This window comes from Struthio camelus, chromosome 1 (genome assembly GCF_040807025.1).
Source record: "Struthio camelus isolate bStrCam1 chromosome 1, bStrCam1.hap1, whole genome shotgun sequence".
Taxonomy (NCBI): domain Eukaryota; kingdom Metazoa; phylum Chordata; class Aves; order Struthioniformes; family Struthionidae; genus Struthio; species Struthio camelus.
In genome coordinates, this window is record NC_090942.1 from 216328977 (window position 1) to 216352601 (window position 23625).

Sequence of the window (23625 nt, forward strand, 5' to 3'; positions counted from 1 at the left end):
AAAAGCCTGTTGGACCAAAAAATTTAAAATGTGAAAGGTGGTTTTTTTTGTTTTGATATATTACCTAGACATTCTGTTCAAACTCAATTTACACAGTAATTTTACTAATAAAAATGCTGAATTCAGGCTTGAGCCAGCAGTGAACGCTAATAAAATGTGGTTTTTAAATGCAGCAGCCTTAAAGTGTGCACATAAACTCAGTGGCTTCACGTTCCTCAGTCTTCAAACCGATTATTTATGGGTAGCTTCCTTCTCATCAGTAGTATTAATTTACTTATAGGTACCTGATTATATGGGACTAAGGATTCATGGGTTAAATCCGCTGTTGTTAGAAAGATGTCTATTTTCTCTAAGCAGAACTCTTCACATCCAACCTAGCTTTAGGAGACTGTGTCATAGGGACTTAATGCCAAAGACTTTTTTTCCTTGGAAATATCCATGGGGAGGAATCAGGCCACATGGATGCATAGGTCAGGCATGTCCCACCACCCTTAGTTTGTCTCATCTGTAGGAGTCTCTGTGTTATGTTCATTACCTCAAATTCTGCTTTTTAGCCCTCAGTCTTTTTTACGTTCATGATTTCTTTTATTCTCTCCCCCTTGTATAATCCTTGAGAGTTATTTTTAGGGACCTCCGGACACCAATCTGTGCTTTCTCAGTTGTGCCCCGTTCTCCAAAGTTTTTGAAGCCCGGTTTGGGGCTTTGAAGGATACGCTTGCGGTCCTCTAGTTCCTGGTTCAGCCGAGCGTGAACGGTGGAGCACCTCGGACACGATAAGCAAGGGCAGCAGGGCCCCGTCTGCAGCTCCAGCACCAAACCCGCCAGCGCCTGTGACCCCCATCCGAGCGGCGGGCCAACCTAGACTCCGGCTGTCACCCCGGCTTGGGGGACAGCTCTCCTTGGAGACATAGAGGAGAGGCCACAGAGGCATCCCGGCTTTTCACCGTAGGCAACGTTTTGGCTAAGGGGGCTGGGAAGCGGCCGCGTTTCCCACCTTGTACCTGAAGACCGCCTTCCTCAGCGCAGAAACAGTTAAAAACGCACAGCTCTCGACTGAACCGTCAGAGCACGAGCAGGGAAATTCCTCCTCGGCCGACACATTGCTGATGGTTTTAGAGACTAAAATAGATACGGATTTGTGACGATCCCTCCCTGAGAAGCTAACCCAGGGCTGAGACAAGGGGAGAGCCGCCCCAGCAGCGCGGGGGAACACGGAGCCCCCCCCCCCGCCCTCCTCTCCCCGCTGACCTCCCCCTCGCCGGCCGCAGACATCCGCGCGCGACGTTATCCAGCCTCACGCAGACAAACCGTCCCGCCGGAGCCCCTCGCCCTCCTTCCCCCCCCCCCGCGGCGGGACGGGGACGCCCGGCCGCCGCCCGCCGCCTCCGCGCCATTTCCCTCCGCGGACGCGGAGCCGCGGCGGCAGCGCGCGCTGTCGCCATAGCAACCCCGCGGCGGCGGCCGGCGCGCAGCGCAGGAGGAGGAGGCGGGTGCGGCGAGGCGGCCACGCTCCCTGCCGCCGCCGCCCTCAGGGGCCGCCATGCCAACCGCCGCCGCCAAACCGCCTCCCCCCCCGGCCGGTGAGACGGGTCCGCCCGCGCTCCTTCTCCCCCCGCTCCTTCCCCCAGGCCTGCTGCCCCCTCCCCCCCGCCGCCCCCAGCACCGCCATCGCCGCAGCGGGCGGGAATTGCGCCCCTCCCCCCGCGGCGGGCGCCCGCCGCCTCGGCCGTGAGGGGAAGCGCCCCGCCATGGCGCGCAGCCCCGCTCCCCCCCCCCCCGCTCCGGCGCCGGCCCAAACTCGTTTATTTTGCCCCAGTTTCCTTCTCCGGCACTTGGGGACCCCGGGGAAATTCTCAGGTTGCTCAATATTTGCAAATCGCGCGGGGATAAAGGGCGTCACCGCGGCAGGCGCTGCGAGCCGTTAGGTGGCCGGAGCTGCGCGGTTAATTTTTTACCTCGCTGTCCCCCCCCCCCCCCCCCAACCACCACCACCACCTTTAGGGCGTTTTTTGGCCTAAAGCGTAGCGTTTTGGGGGCTGACAGTCTTGTCCCCTTGGAGTACTCCCCAGATAGTGCTGCATACGATTTTTTTTTTTTTGCGTATTATGAAAATATATGAACATTTAAAATTATATTTCCTCATTCTCAGTGATGCTCTTCACTTAGTTTAACAACTCTTGGTCGGAAACTTACCAAAATGTGTTTTGTTTTTTTGTTTTTTTGTTTTTTTTAAAAGGGGTTTAACGCAAATTTGCCAAGTTTTAATAAAATTGGCAATAAAATTATGGAAAATGTTATTCACTTTCAGGATCAACATATTTTGCACAAAATTCAAGCAACAAATGTTTACTGAACTTGAGTCCCGCTGGAGCTGCCTCTGGACAGTTTATGGCAGCCGGAGCCAAAGTATTGGCTCTGGCCAAAGCCGGAGCGTCTGAGAGGGCAGGCGGCTGGGAAGGAGCGCAGCAGTGCTTGGCATCAGTCTCTGCGCACTTTTAAAAAGTCCTTTTCCCTTCCAGAGGGGGGAAGGAGACAAAATTCACTCTACTTGCTGGCCTTTTCGTTTGCATTTCTTCTGAATTAAAAAAAAAAAAAGGAAAAGAAAAAGGCATTACCTTGAACTTATTGCACTAGAACGTTGCTTAAAACGCATTAGTACTTTGGCAAATAGCGTAGCTGGCCAGGTCCTTCTCTGGGGTAAGTAAATGTAATTGCGTAGTGGATGCAAGTCAGCTCTCTGTGATGTATGTCGATATAATCACAATATAATTGTGATCCTGACTTGGCATAATGACAAGTGACTCTTTGGTGGGAAAATACTGCCCTGGTGAGACTGTCTCTTTAAAAAAAATCCCCAAGCATAAAATAGACATTCAAATTATTTGAACCATTCCGTCCCGAACTCTTCTGTGTTTCTATGCTGTTGTTATTTGTTGACGTAGTATTTTGCACAGTGGAGTCCCAGTTCCTAGCTGAAGCTGCTTTTTGCAGGGCAGAGATGCAGCTTAACTGGCGGAACTGGAGTGCTATGTGGGACAAGATCCTATGGTGCGTTACAGCATAGGGGGTTGCGTTGCGCTTAGTCTACGTTATTGAAATGTCTTCAGACCTCTTGTCCTCTCCTTGGCAAACCCGAATGTGCCTGAGCAATACTGTCATGCAGTGATTACAAATTACATGAAAATAGTCATAGGTAAACTGTGAAGACTGTTTTTAGTCATTTTTTTAGTGCTTTTTATGTATATTGTCAGGAAACCTTTCATATGGCATCTTATTTATAATCTTTATTACTTTACTCTCAAATTACTTAACAGTTTGAAGTGGTACTACCATTCCTTCTTCACAGGCGAGAAAATGAGGCAATAGTACCTTAAGGCCTACATTTTCATGCTCGCTTAACTTGTAAAACTGTACCCCACCTCTTCCAGGCTTCTCCTTACACTATGGGATCTAATGAAAGGGTTAGTGCGTTTTGCTACCAGAATGGCGACTATGCTAGAAGGTGACTATTATATCATTTTAGGTTACTCTTGTGCTTGGCTCTCTGAAATTAGCCACCTCAGCCATTTGGTCTACTTCCATCACTTATTTCTGTTTATGAGTTTTGGCAAAATGCCAAGACATCGCAAGAGGGTTTAGAGATTTAACTCCCATTGGTTACACTCACATAGTTAGTTACCAGTGAAAAGGCCTGAAGGAGAATACAGGCTATTTGATTCCATGACCTGATGGTGGATTTTTTTGGACCACACTGCTTTTACATTTAGAGTTTGATTCTATGCCACTGACTCAATGAAAGTATTATTGACTTCAGTGGGAGCTGAGTATCAGGATACTAGCAAAGTGACTGGTGCCAGAGCATAGTTCTAGCAGAAGAGCAACACAAGGTGACTAACACATTGTATGAAGAATTGCTTTTCTACAGCAGCTTTAATTCTTGCATCCTTGTCCTGAAGCTGATGTAGCTCAGTCAGGAGTGATTACACAGTGGGCTTATTTGGTGGGGGCTCAGGTGCCCTCCAGCTTGGTATGCCAGGGCCTTAGCAACTGGACTGTGGCCATGTGGAGCACCTGGGAAGTGATGGCTGAGCACTTGTTTGCTCAGCTGAGAAACCTCGCTGGTGGTGCACTTTGAAGATATGATCGATGAAAGGGTTTGCGATGCTCCAGGTTTTGAAAGACAGCTCGTGTTAGGGTGCACCTGCTCCAGCATCTTGCACATGTAGATGGAGTAAGTAGCTCTCCTTCCTGCTTGTGTCATGCTTCTTGTCATCTTTCTTCTGGGTCTTATTCACAGCTTCTTTGGGGCCTTTTTTGTGGGGTAGGAGGGAACATGGCTGTCTCAGGTTTTTGAGTGTTGTGCTGTTTCTGACAGACAGAAGAAGTGACCAAGGATTCCTGCTGATACAAGTCCCACTCTAACTCTCATAGCTTACTCTAAACACTTTTGGTTGTTTCCTTTGAAGCTGGCACCCTGATGTTTCTTTGATTCATCACTTATTTCAAATCCCCTAAATGTTGCTGAAGTGGCTAATGGCCTTTTGTTATTCCTCACCAGCTGTCAAGAAGAAGCAAAATTATACTAGTGTACATGAGGCAGTGAAAGCCGGTGATGTAGAACAGCTTGCGTCAATGATAAAAAGTGGAGCCAATATTAACGAGGTGGATTTAGTCCACAAATTCACACCTTTGCACTGTGCTGCACACTCTGGAAGTCTGGAGGTAAAATATTTTGTTAGCGTTCAAACACAGCAAGGTTTTTGTAAGTTAATGTTTTCCTTCTTATTTTAGTGAGGGAGATGGGACACAAAATTTTTAGCTCTGACCAAGCTAAATTAATAATCTCTGCCTGTCTTTCTTAGTAAATATATTCAGCAAGGATAGAAGTACAGTTTTTAGGTTTTTGTTGTGCCTTTCTGAAGCCCCAGACCGTTTATGTAGTCAACATTGCAAGATTTCAAAAACCAGTAGTTTTCTTACTACAAGTATAGTGTGGCCTCCCTTCCAGATTCATGACCGTCTTTTGCCCCTGCTAAGTTTTACCCTTCACTTAAGGACAAATCCTGTGGGATGTGTACAGTATTCTAATGATGGTTGCATTGGGCTGGGCTGGAGCAGGTGAGAAGTGACGTGACAATGCATTCATTCAATTTATTAATGTTTTGCCCCATGCCTCATTTTCTATAGCAATAGTTTTAATATATTTTATTTTCATAAATAAAAAAAAAACTGATGCAGAAATCAGCAAGTATTTGCTACATAAATGTTAGGAACTTTCAGAATGACTGAGCTTCTGTATTAAGGACAACATTCACCTTCTTGCTACAACCTTCTTGTAGAATCATTATAGCAATCTAACCTTGAAGCGACAAGACCATGAGTAATTGTATAAAAAAATCATGTCCAAAAGGAAAGAATATGAAGTTCTTATTAAACTCAAGAGATAATAAATGCAATGCTGTTGTTGGAATATGCAGAAACTGTCAAGAAAATGCTGGTCATCCTGTTGTCAACCCTAAAAGTAGAAAGCTCGCATACCCTTTTTAACTCTATAAATTCTGCAAATTTTCATTTGATTCTCCTCCTTTGCAAGTATTAGGCTTGACTGAGTATCTGTCATCTATTTGTCCCCCACTAAGCTCTTAACGTTGGAAACAGGAAGAATCGGAGCTGGGCACTGGCATAAAGCAACATAATAAATAATAATATCTAATACACTGTATAACTCGTCCTCTGTGTTTTTCTGGATAGTTCGTAAAGCTTTTCCTGAAAAACAAAAGGAACTACTGGAAAAAGGTGAATGAAGCAAGGCTAGGCTGTGGAAGGATGAGAATAGAGCTAGGAGTCTATTCACCCAAGGAGCCTAATAAATGAAATTAAGTTTTAAATGTAGTTGGTTGTATTTTTCCCACGAGTAGTTTTAACTGGAATTCAGGAAAGCGTGTTTGCACTGTTTTCTCCAACGCTTTCAACTCATGCCGCATAGATACTCTCACAGAGTGCATGTTAAACGTGCATGTTAAACATGTTATTTGTGCTTTTCTTCGCCTGGGTGAAACCTTGAAACTGTGTAACTTACTGTTAACTGCCTGATGCACAAATATCTGGCTAATGCATGCTTTGGGTGTCTTATTTCAATAATGAAGTATTCTGATATGCTTTGAAATGCAACATTTACTGATAATTTGTAGTTAGAATTGTGCCCTAGACTCATGATAAGAATAATTTAAAATACTTTGTTTTTTGGTTGAGCAGTGTCTTCACTGGTTGCTCTGGCATGGAGCTGATACAACACAAGTAACTGTCAGAGGCTGGACAGCAGCTCATCTTGCAGCTATCCGAGGTCAGGATGCTTGCGTGCAGGTAAGTGTAAGTATTCACTCTAAAATAAAATCAAGTAGGGCAGACCATAAGCTTGGATGAACTATCATGAGGTCGTTATGAAGATCAGCTGAGACAGCTCCTAATGGAGCTGTGAATATCTCCTCTTGCTATCTTTAGAACTGGAACCGTGTCACTGTTGTTAACCAATGCACTCATTTACTCTGTCTGTGCAAACAGACAGAGTAAATTTTGTGTAATGACAATGCCTAGAAGTCACCCCACATTCCTCCTGCTGAATTCATCCTGCTAGTCAACATTTACTTTTTCAACCTGTGAACTGAACTTTTCCTTTGCGTTTCTTTTAGGCTCTGTTAATAAATGGAGCAAACCTAGAAGCTCAAGATGATCGTGGGTGCACTCCGTCACACTTAGCTGCAGCCCATGGGCAGTCTTACACTTTGCAAACTATACTACGAAGTGGAGTGGTGAGGGAATTTTGCCCGCAGTTCCCTAATGCAAAGTCAAAGGCTTGTGTCTTTTTGTAGATAAAGCTTAGACTGAGATTACGACTGTAGATTCATCATTGTTGGTATGCTGTTGGGGGATGAGGGAATTTATTTTTAACTTGAATTTCATTTTTTTTTAATTGTAAGACATGTTAGGAAAATGTTCCAAAAATCTAGGGAGAATCAATAATGTGAGAAAAAAAACATTCCACAGGGATATCACTGAATGAAAATTGGGCACTGTGGTTATTGTGATTTTTTGCAGTTGTACTAATCTTCCATAATAAAATAGACATAAACTTAAAAAAAATCCCAACCAAACCTAGGTGTATATTTAAGGAATAATGACAGATATAGTGATAGAAATATGCCCCAAAATGTACTCTTTATACCTGTATTATTTAAATAAAATCAAAAACCTATGAAAAATAATCTTGGAATGGGATCTATGCACGTGGCATGAACTTTGGAAAAAGTTCTTGTATTTGATTTAAATAATTGAACACAATGAACAGTTGATTCCTTTTCATAAAATATATCTTGTTTCTGAGTTTCATAAATGAATGAATTAACCTACTGTTTTCATTCTAGGATGCAAATGTTTCAGATAGGAATGACTGGAAGCCTGTTCATTTTGCTGCTTTTCATGGTCGCTTGGGGTGTTTGCAGCTGCTAGTTAGATGGGGAGCATGTATAGATGATGTGGATAACAATGGAAATCTTCCAGGTACATCAGGATAAATCACATGTTTTTTAGCCTTTGGATTATAATTGTTGTGTTATGTGATAATTTTAGCAAATGATAAGTAATGCATACCGGCAGCATTTACTAGTCGATTCCATACAATCAGCGTAGTTATTTCATTTTTATAATGATGGGTGTATTTAAAAAATCCAAAGTACTTATCTGTTGGAGCAGGCTGCCCTGTTCACCTCTTGCTGCTACTAGCAAGGACCAGAGCTCATGGGTACTAGAATAACTCACATCGGAGCAGGCTCAGTCTGGTTGAGAGCGCTGTGTAGGTGGGCAGCCTCTCCCATTCGTGTGACAGAGTGCACGTGCCAGTGGAGGTCATGGGAGGAGAAGGGTAGGCAGGGCAGGAAGCAGTTTCAGCTGCTATATGCTCCTTTTTAAATTTCTGCCAGGGTTTAATGGATAGGCAAGTGTGATCAAATTCTGGCTTGTTCTTGGGCAGGTTTTTGTATCCAACTGTTTAACTGATTTGGGAAAACCCTTCTTCTCATTTACCTGTGATCTCATCTTGATTTCTGAAATATTGACGTTTCCGTATTATCTGTGATCTGTATTCTTTTTATAATCATGTGCTCAATCACTTTATCTAGTGCAAAAAATGGGCAGGATTTATTCCTTGCTCTTTATAGTTTTGCCACTGTTTCTCTGTCTACCCCTGCCATTGCCTCACAATCCTCTTTAAGTTGAATGCTGTTGCTTATACCGTGCCACCTAAAGTCTTCCACCCTTTGTTAAACACCACTTGTCTAGTAAATTGATACCTATGCCCTGTTTTGCAAACCTGTTTTTCGTCAAAGAATGTGAGTCTCTTACATCTCCCAGTAGGACATCTGGTATATTAGCTCAAGCAGTAAAGGATTATGATGTTAGGTACTCTCATGACAGTGAAGAAGATAGCTCTATTTGCATTTGGGAACACTTCCCTATTGGGGTCAGGGAAAAGTCTCTATCAGACTTTTTTATGGAGAGATGGGGAATACAACACAGTTCCAGTTCAATGCTCTGTATACCCTGGTCCGTAGGAAATTGTTTTTGTTATTTTTTTGACGTCTGCAGAAGCTGAAGCTCCAGCCTTTGTTCATTTTCATTTGACCGTATTATCATCCAAAGGAAAGAAACTGCTTTGGAATACTGCTAATGAAAGATTAATATAAGTGATGTGCTATATAGATCAAACTATTTTCCACAGTTTCTAAAACAGCGAAGTAGAATTATATCATCTCTACATAACTGAACTTCAAGATTAGTTGGCAAGTGCCATAATTTTACCTGAGAGTGTACTAAAAGAAACTTGCTGAGATTGCAGTGCCGTGCACCTAAAACTAAAAAAAAGTAAGACTTAAGACTGACTGGACCTTTTCCATTTGTGTATTGTGGTAGACACTTTAATTACCTCTAGCATGCTAATTTTTTCAAAGAACTGTGACTCATGCAGGCTGAGAACGGGCTGTGCTCATTAATGAGCTATTCAACATTTGGTTTGCTCTCTATGTTCTCTACATTTTTCACCCTCGCAGTCTTTTGTTTTCTCTCTATGTTTAGTTTTTGTTCCTATCCGTGCATCGTTTGCTGATCACTAATTAAGCCTATTCTAAAGACAATACTAAATTGATCGTGATGCAACACCTGAATTTTTCACAAACACTATTTTTTACTCACTATTGAGAAGAACAAATAGTTTTAGCCTGATTTTATAAATGATGAGGTGAAACACAGAAAGCTTGGGATACCAACTACTCACTGCCAATTTTGTGATGCCTAAAACACTAAGACAAAGTTTTTCAAAGTTCTTAGCACTGAGCAGCATCTTTTATGTTCACATTGCAGTACCCTTTCACTTTTGGCTCAGCTGCAAATGCTCAGCATGCCTGTTGATCATATGGCACAGTTACATGTTGGACACTAGCTACTAAGAGACACACAGATTAAAAAGCAGCTATATGAAGTTCCTTTATGTGGCTTCCACAGCATCCTGTTGAAACTCTGCTAAAAGACATGGACTGCATACAACTCTTTAATTTATTTTCCTCTTGCCATCTATACAGAAAATTTTGAGCTTTTCTGACTGCTGTTCTGCACAGACAGCTAGTTAAAAAGTTTAATCCCAGAAGGTTAAATGCTGTTGTTGAGATTTTTGGATATCTGAAAATAGATTTCTAAGACTGAGTCAGTTTTGCACCAGCTGACTGTAGTAATCGACATTTAGCTTTAAGAAGATACCACTTCTTTTCAGTTTTCTTGGAGTAACTGTAACTCACTGAGTAAAATTAAAAGCAATAGGAAAAGCTACCCCAATTTCAACAAAGCTCACATTTTGCTGCTTTACGTGTTAGCGATTATCTCTACCTAAATATTTTTATCTTGCCATAAAACCAGTATCTGTAGCCTTTAAGAGCAATCACAGTGTGGGGAGCTGTGGCTGGTTTGCAACAGAGAGCTTGTATGTGCCAAAATTTAACTTAGGTGTCATTTCTTAGCGCTGCTTCTCTGGGGGCATTGTTTAGCTACTATAATGACAATGAGATTCTTAACTGGAGACAAAGCAATCCTTTTGCCTGTAGTACATCAGCCAAATTACACAGAGCATTTTCATAGAGTGACATTACATAATTAATAAGCAGTTTTGGCAACTTCTTCCCCTTAATGGGACTAGAGAATACTACGCATTACAAAATGACGAGTAAGTGTTTTGTACCTCTTACTTTGTTATAGGCCCAGCACTTTACTGGTATTAAATAACTAAACCTCAGTTTAGCCTAAAACACAGGGGAGAAAACACTTGACCTCTACAGGGAAGCAGTCACTTCGGTAGTGAGGCAGAGCAGCTCCTGCGCGTAGCAACTGTCTACAACAATTTGGGAGATAAATGTGATAGATGTACTGTGTATAGCCTCTGTCATGGGAGTTACCTCCAAATACTTTGCTCAACAAAGTGAATGCCATTGTCCTAATTTTATAGGAGGGGTATCTGAGCTGCAGAGGTGTGATTCAACTTGTTTGTGGTGGCACGATCGAGGTGGGAATAAAGCAGAACCCCCCTAACTCCTTATCAAGTAGACCCCTTGCTGCTTTCTCTACAGTGAGACTCGACTTAGGACAGGGAAGTCAGAAGAACACAGCTGCTGAGGAGTCAGATTTGTGTTCATTGAAAAGATGAGACTCCAGCAGTGCACTCTGCTAGCTAGTGGTCAAAGGCCTCTTGGCTGTGTCATACTGTCTCCTGCATCAGCTCTGCCAGCGAATCTTCTTTAGAGACCCTCTCCTTGGCAATTTTCTTTTACCTTCTTTACCAAGGAGGAGGTTTTCTTTTGTCTCCTTCCCAAGAGCCAAACTCTTTTCTGGATCTGTCCTGAGCATCCCTTATCCAACTGAGGCTATTCCTACTTCTTGTGAAATGCTGAATGTGTCAAGCACTGACAGAGGAGCTAGATCTGATCAGTAGTGACAGCAGTGCTTTCCTGGTGGTCAGCGGTGCTCTATTCTAACGTAGTGTGTTTTACCTCATGCTATAGCTCATCTGGCAGCAATGGAAGGACACCTGCATTGCTTTAAGTTCTTGGTCAGTAAAATGACCAATGTCAGGTACGCACTGAAAGCCAGGAATGACCATGGAGAGACTCCAAGGGACTTAGCTGAACGGTTCTATAAAGACAATGTTCTGCAATATATTGATGATGTGGAAAAACAGGAGAAGCATCCAGAGACCCAGGAAGGTGAGTATGGATTAAGATACTTTAAAAATAGGCAGTGTAATGCTGCAAAACTATTTGGATTCTGGAAACTTGTATGAACAGAAATATAACCTTTACATAAGCAATGTAAGCAACAGCTGTCGCTTTCAATACTTATCACACTTAGTGATAGCTAGACTGGGATGACCCAGTGTGATTTTATAAAAATGTGTTAGATTTACTCCTAGCCAAAATAAAACTTGTCACTCTATTTTACACTATGAATGCCAAGTTAATCTATGTTCTTCTTAGACTACACTAGGGATCCTGCAAAACTCTGTAATATTTTCACGAGTGCTCGGAGTTGCCTGCTCAGAATCCTTTGCTTGCGTTGAGTAGCAACTTACTCTAGAAACACCCCACTGCAATTAGAATTACTTGCTAAGCAGTAATGCTATTGCAGTCAGAACAGCTGAAAGAGTCAAGGGTGGCAAGGTTTGTAAGGAGAACATTCAACAGAGCAAGGTATGAGAATTGCCCCTTTCACCTCTTGACTTTTTTCAGGCACTTACTTTTCTTATCTGTTATTCTTTTATCATTATATCTATGCATATATATGTCAGTGCCCCCTCTCTCTCTGAAAATAATTAGAAAAATCAATTTGTCTATGTGGCTAGTGTTTTAAACAAGGAGCAAAGTGGTTTATATATTTGGTAAGACTATAGAATTCCAAACAGGCGGATGACTCCAGTTACCAGCAATAGTAGAACAAGCAACCTTAAAAACAAAGGCGTATTTGTTATTCCAGATTTATGAAATTAATCTCTTAACTGTGTAAGATGCCTGTAGCCATAACCAAGACATGTTTAGTCAAGACTGAAGAACAGTGCTACTTATGCGGCTGCATTTTAACTGATGAAGGATGCGTTAGCCTTGCTAACTACAGCTCTGAAATTTCTGTGCGTAAGTTAATATATACTGAGAGAGGCAAGATGTGAAAGACAAATATGAGCATGCTTATTGGAATTGTGGGCATCTGCTTGGAAACATGTACATTTCATTTTTAGGTTTAGCTTTCCCAGCCCATGGTGCTGCTTTCAGAGGGGACCTAATAACACTTAGAAGATTAGTGAAAAGTGGAATAATCAATATGAATGAGCGGGATGATACAGGATCCACTCTCATGCACAAAGGTCAGTAATTACGATCTGTGTTTCAGCTCGTTACTGTTTGTTGCTGACTTGTTTGCTTACTTTTCGAGTGGCTGCTTATCAGATACATTTCATGAAAAGCAGCATCTCATTTCCTGAGGGCTTCAAAGGGCAACACATACTTTGTGATGCATGTGTGCGTAGGTGTCATTTACTTTAAAAACAAACTAAATGAGTTGAAGTCAAGGAAGAAAAGTTTATATTAAAAAGAAAATAATATCTAAACTGAAAACTAAATTTTTTTTTTTTTTATCAGATGAGATGTGACTTGTAGAAACATTGACTGTCTAGGTATGATGGTGTGTATTGAGGCCTAGGCCTTTATGTACTGAATGTCTTGGTACTATGGAGATGTGTTCTAAAAACCACAGCAAAATCATTTGATAGTATGCTGTGGAGGAAGGTAAGCACCTGGTATCTAACACATTGATTTGCAGTGAAGTGCTAGCATTAGAAAAAAATGATCCTCCTGTGTTTTGAGTTTCTTTTGTAATGTCTGAAAGAAGAAATGGAAGATGAAAGAAAGAGGGAGATATTCTTGTAATATGTCTTTAACACAGTTTCTCTCCAGCCTCCCCACACCTCTTTTTGACTAGGTATAAATAGTAGAATTTTTCAAAACATAATTAAAGTTCTCATTACAAGAATTGCTAGGTAGGGATTTTAAAAGTGTTTCCTGCATTCTTTCTCACCTTCTTTTCTTAGGTGTTCTTACCCTATAATTGTTTCATCCCCAATCTTTACATACAATATAATGTTATGGGGAAATATTGTAATCCATTATTGTTGTACTTCCTTGTCTCAGTAAGAAAGCAGATATGACACACATCCAAAGGGGATGCTGTCAGAGACAAATTTATTCTTCCTTGAGAAAAAAGGCTTGCAGGTATCAGCCAGCATGCCAAGTACCATCCTCCCGTATGTGAAACATAATTCCTGGGACCATGTTGTAGAGGGAGTAGCCATGCCAGATCGTATGATCAGGGAAAGCTGTTGTGTTAGGCTGTAGCTGATCAGTCTTACCTCGAGTGTGTGGCCCAAGAAACAATGTACCGGCACAAAGCTCTGGCTTTTCTTCTGCTCCATGAGGCAGCAATCCATGTCACAGATCTGACAATCAATCAGCTGTCTGGTGTGTGGGAGCCCAGAGCTGGGAGCAGGTGACGGTGCTGTGCTGCAAATATACGACACACAGGCCTTATTGCAAGAGATTGTGAGGCAGCAGTTATTTGTGTGTCTCACACTCAGTGCACTAGCCTGGGCAAGTTTAGTTTGACTTGTGCCTGGGAAGAGTTGCTGATAAATTTCTGGAGCTACAAGGAGGCACAAAGCTACATTGCATGATCTTCAACGCCGCATGTGCCTGTATGACTTGATCATTGGGCTCCTCTTGAAGTAGTATCTCCCCCTTAGGGTGTTAGTGAACCCAAACGCTGGGATGTCAAACCATGCCAAGACAGGGACGTCTTGGGTTAGAAACACATCAACCATATACATCTGACTTGTGTGCACATTTTTTTCCGTCAGCCGCTGGACAAGGGCATATCCATTGCTTACAGTGGTTGATTGAGATGGGAGCTGACTGTGACATTACGAATGAAGCTGGAGAGACTCCAAAAGATGTAGCCAAGAGGTAGCAGTGCCTATCCTGTAACTATATCATTTATTTGCTTACTAGTTATATATCAATATCATTAGGTCAGCTTTGTTGAAATTACTCTTGATTTTCATTGATGGAGCAAGAACGGATTAGGCCTGTAAATTCCAGCTCTGAATGGAATTATGATAAACAAAGCTGTACTGTAGCTGTAAAAGGTTTTAATTTTAACTTAATTTAATTTTAACTTTTTTGAGTAAGGTCAGACGTAAAAGATGAAAATGAATTGTTTTGGAAAAGGAAAATTAGGAGCCAATATGCTCCATTCATATGTAAAGTACAAATATACATAGTATATGTACATAGTATTTGTATATAAAGTACATATACAAAGTAAGTGAGAACTGGATAAGGCCTTCTGTTTTTCCTATTTATTAATAAAAATAATGCAATTGCTCATGAGATTCAATTAAAAATCCCTGTAAAGGAAAAAATATCTTTGTTGTGGAAGTCATTGTCCTAAGATTTTGCTGAGGCTGAAATCACGATCAAAATACTACAAAAAGCAGTTTAGCTGCTCCTAGTTTGTGCACCAGTGCTTCCTTTAATCCTGAAACCCCATCTGGTTGAGATAAATGGGAACATGAAGTGTTTCAGAGACTTTCTATCCCATTATGGAGCTTGGATACATTTTTCCATGTGACAGGAATATTTCAGTGTAGATTAACTGTTCTCTGTGCAGATTTGCCCAGCTGGCAGCTGTGGAACTTCTGACACAAAGAAGTGGAGACAGTAACTCTGATGACGAAGAGCTAGATGCAAGCAACATGAAGTTTTTTGAAAGGCATGGTGTGGAAGGGAGTACAGATAGCAAGGAAGATTTAACCCTGGATAAAGCAGAGAAAAGGAATGCACGCAGTAAGCATTGTCTTTCATCACCCTTTATTTGGAAAAAGGTAGTCTCAAGATATTACATTCCTAGTTGCAGTTTCTGCCAACTGCTGTAGACGACTTTGTCATAAGACAAGTTAGTTGACAGGATCTCTGTACCACAGAGCATTCAAACATGTTGTGGAAAATTAGAAAGCATAGCATAGGATGATCAGAACATAATTGTTAAACTTCTAATCTGCATTGATGGAGCCCCATTAGATTGCATGTTTTGTGTTTGAGAGCTGTCTGCTGCGTGGGTGTCAGGTGTAGCTCTGTATCTGCTGAGCAGTGTGATTGCTATTGTCTGTTTGTGAGGCTGTTTTCCAGACTATTAGATTCCAGCATGGATGTCTTCACTCTGTGGCACGTTACCTACCTGGAGAACTCTGTCTTGCAGTAAGGGCCTATCACAAGATTCAGGAACTTCGGCAACTTCTAGAAATTGCCTACAGCAACTACAGACACCTGGGAGGAATAACTGAGGAGGAAAGGAAGATGAAAAAAGAAGAAAGGAAAATTGAGAAGTAAGGTTAACTTGTCCTGGTAATATTTAATTCTGTAATGCTTAACCAAGGCTAACTTATGCTCAGACTGCTTTGGTCATTCCCTCTTTTTCACTTAGCAACTTTAGTCAGGCCAAAAAGAAAAGGACTTCAGCCATTTGTCTGGCCATTTCTAGACTTCCACTACCAGGATCAGCCCCATAACACAGGAGTGGCTGATAGCCCAGAGGGCTGGGCTGCCATTCCAGCAGCCCAGCTGGTGGACAACAAGTTAAACATGAGCCAGCAGTGTGCCCTTGTGGCCAAGAAGGCCAATGGTCTCCTGGGGTGCGTGAGGCAGAGTGTTGCCAGCAGGTCGAGGGAGGTGATCCTCTTCCTCCTCTACTCAGCCCCGGTGAGGCCACATCTGGAGTCCTGTGTCCAATTCTGGGCTCCCCAGTACAAGAGAGACATAGCGCTCCTGGAGAGAGTCCAGCAGAGGGCTACCAGGTTGATGAGGGGACTGGAGCATCTCTCCTCTGAAGAAAGGCTGAGAGAGCTGGGCCTGTTGAGCCTGGAGAAGACTGCGAGGGGATCTCATCAATGCCTACAAGTATCTGAAGGGCGGGTGTCAGGAGGATGGGGTCAAACTCTTCTCAGTGGCACCCAGCGACAGGACGAGAGGCAACGGGCACAAACTGAACCACAGAAAGTTCTGTCTGAACATGAGGAAAGACTTCTTTCCTGTGAGGGTGACAGAGCACTGGACCAGGTTGCCCAGAGAGGTTGTGGAGTCTCCTTTGCTGGAGATATTCTGGACACAATCCTGGGCAATGTGCTCTAGGTGACCCTGCTTCAGCAGGGGAGTTGGACTAGATGATCTCCAGAGGTCCCTTCTGACCTTGGCCATTCTGTGTGATTCTGTGCACTATGCTTGATGGGTCCACACTTTTTGTGCTTATGTAGGATTATCTGCTCTACCTTCAGGTTTTCCTACTGCATATGTGCAGTAGATTTGATACATCCTGGCTACTTTCATTGCATTGTGAATGCAGAATACATGCACGCACAGTACGAAATCTGAAAAAAAAAGCCTTAGTCTTAGCAAGACTTGGATGGCAGTGCGCATAAAGGGGAAATTATTCAATGACCTACCACATTTCTGTGTCAAGGGCAATGTATTTCTGTGCTCAAGAATGTATTAGAGCATATCCATACTACAAAAAAAAAAAAAAACCTCAGCAAACCTGCCCTTGTATGTGGAGCACTTTTCATAATATCTGTCTAATTCTCAGGACCTCTGTTAAATGAAAGGATTCTGTTAGATGGGTCAGGTGACCAGATGGGCAGGCTATCTAAGTTTCAGAGAAATGCCCTCCTGTCGGATACTTAAATGATATAGGGCTGTCTTTTGGATGATTCTTTCTCCACCGCTACTTCTTAAAGATTTGGCTACACACTGCCAGTCTCTATAGATAATTATATCCATTTTGCATTTGGGCATCCCCAAACCAATGCCGTTATTTGGACATGCATGGAGACTGTGCATTACAAAGGCTTGTGTGCTGTAAGGAAGACAGCAGAGTTAGGAATCTGTGTAGGTCTGGAGCAGGTTATAGGAGTCACAAGACTGAACAGATAGTTTGTTTTATAACATTATATGAGCTAAGGCATTGAGGTCAGGATTTATTTTGGCTCCAGAGCATGCTTCGACTCCAGCCTAGGCTAGAGGCCCATCTTCCTTACCTTTAGATGTTGGCAGTGTGGAAACCTGCATCTGAGTTAGTCACCCCAAGTTCCTTTTTAGAGTCCTCAGAGAAATGTAGGCACTTTCAGAATGTAATCAGAAATATACTTTAGGATGAGATTAATCATTTCTAGCAGCGTCTCTTCTCTTTGTAAGGGAGTAGGGCAACCAGCTCAGATGGTGATGGCTATGTTGGAAGTTGAGAGTGACCTGTTTGCAGTGATGGAAAAGTCACTGCTGTCTAATGGCAGAAATCAGAGGTCATTCTGGATATAGCAGCTACTCAAAAGTTAGACATGCCTCTTAGGAAACGCTGCTGAGGCTCTTAAAGTGATTTTGTTTCCTGTGGCATGTGGGACTAAACCAGAAAGTACAATAGTGAGGGTTTCTGAAGGTTCTGTCTCATCTACCCATGCCAAAAAGCATCCCTAGTTCCACACTGGCATTTTGAAACTGGAATACTGCTTTTCAGGGTACCTACAGACACCTGTGGATAAACCCTAATATATTTTTATCATATGCCAGAAAACCTTCATTATTAATAGATACTTAATGACAATAGCTCTTACTAGATGCAAAGCAGGAGTTGTCGCTTAGGAACGTTAGCAGCTTTTGAAGATTTCTGCTTTAGTGCAGGTTTTCTGGCTGCAAGAGACCTGGTGGGAACCGTTGCCCAGTGCTTTGACCAGGCTGTCTTGCAGGGAAAAATGCCCACCTTATGCGTGCCACGTAAGTTTGGAGATGTGTCTTATTAATCTCAAATGTGCGTGAGTCAGCATGCCCCCAAGCACTGATTTCCCTGCATAAGCACAGTCCATTCTCACAATGTCAGTAAGGCTGATGCAACCTGGTAGCTTTGGGCTGTGAGAGTCAGGCATATTCAGTCCAGGAAATGTGGTACCTCTGGCTGAGGCACCCTCTAGCTTTTCTGCTAAGCTGTTTGAATCCGTAGGACAGACATCTCTGTTTTCCTTTTACCAGGCTCCCAAATTTGTAGCCATGCTAATTCATCTTGGTACAGAGGAGAGCCAGCTCAACTCCAGATGACTCAGTTTCTGAGGTCATTTGTTTACTGTAATAAGAATATATCTGAATTATGTCTCTGCCGATTAGTTCCAGGAATCTCAGTTCATTTAGTAGTCACTGTGAGTGTGACTGATGATAACCTGTGCAACCATATGTCAGACAGTGCTGCAGCTTCCATGCAGAAAATGTTATGCAAGCTATCATTTGAGCATTCCTCCTCTGTGGTTAAGCCCATCACTTCAGGATTTAGGAAGGATGTAGACAAACCAATCTTAAGTGAAAAAGCTGCCCCTGGCTCCTCCAGAATCCCAGTTTTATGATATTTCTCTGTTTCATGCTAAGCTTTTGGCTTCTTAGGCACTTCTCCCTCTTCTGCAGCTGGGGTAGAACCTGGGTCACAGACTACTGAAGACTCCAGTAGCTCGCTCAGTGTGTGGGAAGATGTCTCCATCTCGTGGTTCAATGTGCTGAGTACTGCTCACAGCTAAGAAGGAAAAAACAGCTGATGCTGAGGCTCTTACAAAGGGTATTTGGCCAGGAGCACACTGTAGCTGAATAAAGGTCACTGTACACATACATTTGGCTTGGAGCGAAGCAAGGAGCACCTCCATCCAGTTGAAGGACTGAACAGGATTCCCATGCTGTCATCCCTGGGATGCTTTGATAGAGGGTTCAGTGCTCCCTTGAATTTCTGTTGTCATTTTGCACTTAGTGATGGAGAGACCATTTCTCTCCTGTGGTCTTCTCACAGAGGCCTGTTAAAAAGTCAGCCTGAATAAAAAAGGAAGATAGGCAGTGGAGGTGGGAAGAGGCCTTTCCTCCCCACCTGTGTGCTGGCATTTGATGCGAGTACTGCACTGTTTTCTGCTGTGACTGATCTGTTCCTTAGCAGAGGCACAGAATTGCATGGAGTAGCCAGGACAGGGTTGGGTGCGCTTCATGAGGCTTTGCTTGTCTGCTTTGCTTTTGGCAGGGCTGTGAAGGAGCTTGAGGCCCAGCTAGAATATGAGCGAGTCAGGCGGGAGAAGCTGGAGAGCCAGCTGGATGACTACCGTGCTGAGATAGGCCACCTCAGAAAGAGCCTGGAGAAAACTCACATGCCCGCTGCTGTCCCGCCGGTGAGTGCTACAAAAAGTTGGCTTGCTAGCTAGTGCATGGGACAGAGCCTAGCTGCCATTGCTTGTGCGTTTTGGCCACACTGAGATTGCTGGGCACGGTGCTAGGAGGTATAATTGGAGTAGATGTGTTAGCAGCCTTTAGCCTGGGACAGCTTGGGAAGCGAGGAGCAGCCTTCGTTGCATCCTGACAGTGCCTCTGCTATGAAAGGATATCACTTTCTCTCTGTTTCCTGACAGAAATGTGTCCATCTTATTTATGTTTGTATTAACAAAAGGGAGTGGACTGAGTGCTGAGTACCGTGCTGCATCTGCAGTGACTAGCTGTTCCCCTTGGCTGGTACCTGAGTCCCGCTGTACTGGGTGCTTCAGGAAAAATGTCAACCCCTCGTCCCCCAGACTGGCATGGTCTGTAGCATTTGCAGCAGTGTTGCAGAGTATTTCCTTTGCTTCAGAACTCTCCTTCAACATTGGTTTATTTTCTTCCTTTTCACACCAGAATGAAGTGAATTGGTGGAGCACTGTAATATAGTACTATATTGCTGTGTGTAGTGGCTGATTTCAGTGGACTGATTTTGGATGCCATCTGCTGTTGTCTTAATTATCAAGCCCAGTGATGGCAAACAAGATGCAGCTCTAAACTATACATTGGCTTAGCAGGAGAAGACAGAAAAATTACAACTTTTTTTATTTTTAATACCAAAAGTGATGATAATTTAAAAGTTCACATGCTGCCTTTGAGGATAGGAGGCCTGCCTTCAGATCATGCCCTGCCACATAACTTCCACAAAATGATGTGACAGTCAACACCTCATTTTTCAGCTCTGCCATCCAGTCAATCCACAGCCTTGAGTGAGGCACCTAAGTTCCTCGTCCCGTGGCTGGTGGGAGTTGGTGTGCAGTTAGTTACACTGCTGTTTCTTTCAAAGATACAGCCAGTGTAAAAGACTCATGGCCCTGTCTTAGGCTCAGCCTAAGATAGGCTGTTCATTGCTGCTCTTAGAGCTTCACTTAACTGCCCTCACCATTGTGCTGATTGATAGAACTGTTTGTAGGGCCCTGTTTTAACTGATATAAAAGTCAGGTGAGGACACTAGCCACTGACAGTGTGGGAGACTTGGATTTAAATTCTTCCTTTGCCTAGAAGGGCCCAGAAGCCACATCCCAGGGATGTCGTAACCAGCATGATGCCAGCTTTCCTGAGACAAAGCCATGTTCATTCATGACTCTCAGCCATGCGCTGTGATTGCTATAATTAATTATTCATTGGGCCAGAGGTAGAGAATGAGAGAAAACAACTTTATAGGCTTATTAAAAGGGAAGTCATGCAGGAAGGTGGAAATCTGGCCTGAGCTTCACATGAAACAATTGTGTATTCCTTGGAGCAGAAATAGGGTTGCTGGATAAAAGGAGTAACATTACCACCTTCTTCAGCCAGGTTGGGATGAGGTTCAAGCGCTTGGAGAGCTTCCCCACTAGATAATGGTCCCTTCTGTTTTCCAAGCGTGATGGGGAAGAATGCTTGGTGGATGTTCGGAGTGGGAAGTGAGCATTTAAAAAACCCTATTTTGTTGCCGCTTAAGCTACACATGGATTTGGCTATTGAAATGGCCAGGGCATTTCAGGCCCCTTGAGAGCAGAGGTGATCCCACCGCTAGGCAGCTGGGAGCAGGAGCTGTGCTGTGGACTGTGTTGTGCTGCAGGTCCTTGGAAAAAAGGAATTTCTGTCACAAGCATTTTAGTCCTTCTGCTGCCATCTTCTGGTCACAGGGTAACATGACATGGCTGCATGTGCACCGCACCTAGACGCCATTCAATAGCTGCAACTTAAAGCAGCAAGGCCTGCACGGTCCCTCCATCACACCGTAGTGCAGGGTGCTGGATTCATAGCAGCAACCAAAGTCTTTGTCCGTGCCCCCTAGCTCTTTCCAGCAGCAGCTCCAACATCCCTAGTTTGCACTTTTGCCTTTCTCTTCACTTGAGTTGTTACACATGGTCTGTGGGGCCTCTTGGCTGTACCAGGTCCCTCAGCTGGGGATGAATGGTACTTTTGCAGATAGCATTTTTCCACCATGTCCTACTTATCATCTGCTAAGGTTCAAATGGATTTAAAAGATCCTGAGACATTCATAAGACACATTATCAAGGAGTTTTTTGTTTTTTTTTTTTAAAGATGCTGCCTTTGGCTTTGGGGGCCGGGGGGGGGGGGGGGGGGGCTGAGCCACAGAGCAACCATGGCATTACTGCACTTTTTTCTTATACCTATCTCTAGGCAGGAACGCCATGTGCTGTAGCATAATGTTGCACAGCTCGTTCCATCTCCCTTCATCCCCTTCCTCACTTTCTTCCTCCTCTTCCTGCCTTCCCTTGCAGGATTGTCACCCTCCGCCCCCAACACTGTAGTGCTCTACAGCTGTTTGCTTCCCACTGAACTTTTCTTCACTGAGGAGACCCTCCAGCTGGCCAGGTGCCTCCCTCTTCAGAAGAAAAGCCACTTTCTGTGTCCACAGCCCACCTTGAAACATTACCCGTTCTACTTACCTGGCCATCTGAGACCACTTTGACATATAGCACCCCATTTCCAGGGTAGAACAGTGTTTGTAATTACTTAGTTTGCTAGCAGTAACTGAGATTGGAGAGAACTTCTGCTGAGGCAAATTTGTTTTCAAAAACTTCTGCTTTGAATAACTGCTGCAAACAAGGGGTCTCCAAAATTTTACCCTACTGTGACTGTCATGCTGTGTAGAGGGGACCAAACTCTGCTCTCAGCGTCAGTCTGGCTCCAATATTATTCTAGTATACAACAGCTGAGACAAACTCTAGTAGAGCAGGGCCAGTGCAACAGCACTAAGCCTGAGTGTACCATCAAGCTGAACACTTCATCTATTTCTGGCTTTGATTTTTATCAAACAAACACCCTTACCACTCTGAATATTAGTCCAACCACTACTAACTACTTTCTTGGGAGGAAAAAAAGTGTTTGTGTTAGCGCTTCATGCCAGATGCCCCACGCAGTGTGAAAGTTCACAAGAAATACAAGTTCCTTTCACTGCACTCTTAACGTCCCCTATAAACAGCAGGGGCAGGAAATTGAACATAGGTATAGAAATAGCTCAGAAAGTCATTAGGCTCTTGGCTCAGGCTGGGTTCAGTCACAGGCAAGGAGATTACCAACACGGGGAAAAAGAGCATGTCAAGAACATGCCTTTGACTGTCCTGTTTGACAAACCGCAGGCTCAGTAACTGATTTTGTTAACATAAAACACGGTCTGGGCTGTTAGTGCATTTGTTTTGAACATAATACTCTCTGGTTATTCAAAAGTTGTTCAAAATCCTATCTTATTAGGTAGCGTGTTTAAATAATTGTAGTTTAATCGTGGTGTTCTTTGTTTCAGGAAGTTGAGGCAACATCTGATTCTTGCAAAGAGAAAAAGAAAATAAAGAAGAAGCCATCCTGCAGCCCTGGAGGGGTGTTTGTGAAACGATGCTGATGAATGAACCTTGTAAGAAGGGCAGGCAGGCTTAGAGAAAGATGTTGATGTAGGAATGCAACTGTCTGTCCAAAACAGCCGAGCCAGGCTGTATGTCTTGTCTTACTCCACAACAGCTGGACCAGGTTCATCTTCTAATCATCTCTCAAGCCTTTCTGAACATAAGTCACTAGAGGCAGAAAAGCTGTTATGTAACTGCTAGAAAGCAGAGCAGCACTATTCAAGATGGTGCAAACTGTCTGGATAGCTCCAGTTCTGCAGATGAGTTGTGGTTTTCATATCTTCGAATTTCAGTGAACTATTTTCCTAGTTCTCCGGGCTAGAAAATACTTTTAAATCACAGAAGCAGCTTTTTTTTTTTTAAACTGTAAGACTTCTCTTCCTATCCCAGTAGCTGTTTAGCAACTGCTTTGCAAATTATAAACAGCATTTTAAGACCTAACTGCAGAGATGTCATAGGCCCTACTGGGCCTGGAAAAAAGTATCCCCATCTGCTAGGCTATTCTGTATTACTGTTTTAAAAAACAGCACCTTACTTCCTAAAGTAAATCAGATACAGATTGCAGGTACTCCTTCACAACATACCACATGAACCGTACTGCTGGGCCTCCGAGTCTAACTCAGGGGTGAAGATTTCACTAGGTTATGGGGCACATTACAGTTAAAAGTGGCAAGCCTGACCTCCATGCCCAAAAAACTTTTCATGATTTTACATATAATAAATATTTTTCTCCCATCTGTATGCTATTGTGAAATTCCTTTTTCCTA

The 23625-nt window shown here is 43.2% G+C and overlaps 1 protein-coding gene across 9 annotated transcripts; it reads left to right on the forward strand.

The window, feature by feature from the left end:
- The first annotated feature begins 1459 nt into the window (after nt 1-1459).
- On the forward strand, nt 1460-23593 carry ANKRD42 (ankyrin repeat domain 42). 9 transcript variants are annotated; one of them, XM_068930568.1, is made up of 12 exons: nt 1460-1589; nt 4559-4722; nt 6256-6363; nt 6690-6809; nt 7422-7557; nt 11097-11297; nt 12323-12448; nt 13994-14099; nt 14806-14981; nt 15394-15520; nt 19225-19369; nt 22762-23593. In XM_068930568.1, the coding sequence occupies exons 1-12, from the start codon at nt 1541-1543 to the stop codon at nt 22855-22857; spliced, it is 1554 nt and encodes a 517-aa protein (XP_068786669.1). In that variant the 5' UTR covers nt 1460-1540; the 3' UTR covers nt 22858-23593. The 9 variants fall into 9 exon arrangements, with proteins under 9 accessions (XP_068786669.1, XP_068786673.1, XP_068786671.1 ...); XM_068930569.1 differs by having other exon boundaries at nt 1469-1580; XM_068930572.1 differs by lacking the exon at nt 19225-19369 and having other exon boundaries at nt 1463-1589.
- Nucleotides 23594-23625: the final 32 nt, after the last annotated feature.

Excerpts from the sequence above, each read along its gene's own strand:
- ANKRD42 (XM_068930568.1), top strand. The coding sequence starts at position 1,541 with ATGCCAACCGCCGCCGCCAAACCGCCTCCCCCCCCGGCCGGTGAGACG. Across the intron at positions 14,100-14,805 it reads CCAAAAGATGTAGCCAAGAG|ATTTGCCCAGCTGGCAGCTG; the intron begins GTAGCAGTGCCT and ends TTCTCTGTGCAG. Across the intron at positions 19,370-22,761 it reads TGCCCGCTGCTGTCCCGCCG|GAAGTTGAGGCAACATCTGA; the intron begins GTGAGTGCTACA and ends TCTTTGTTTCAG.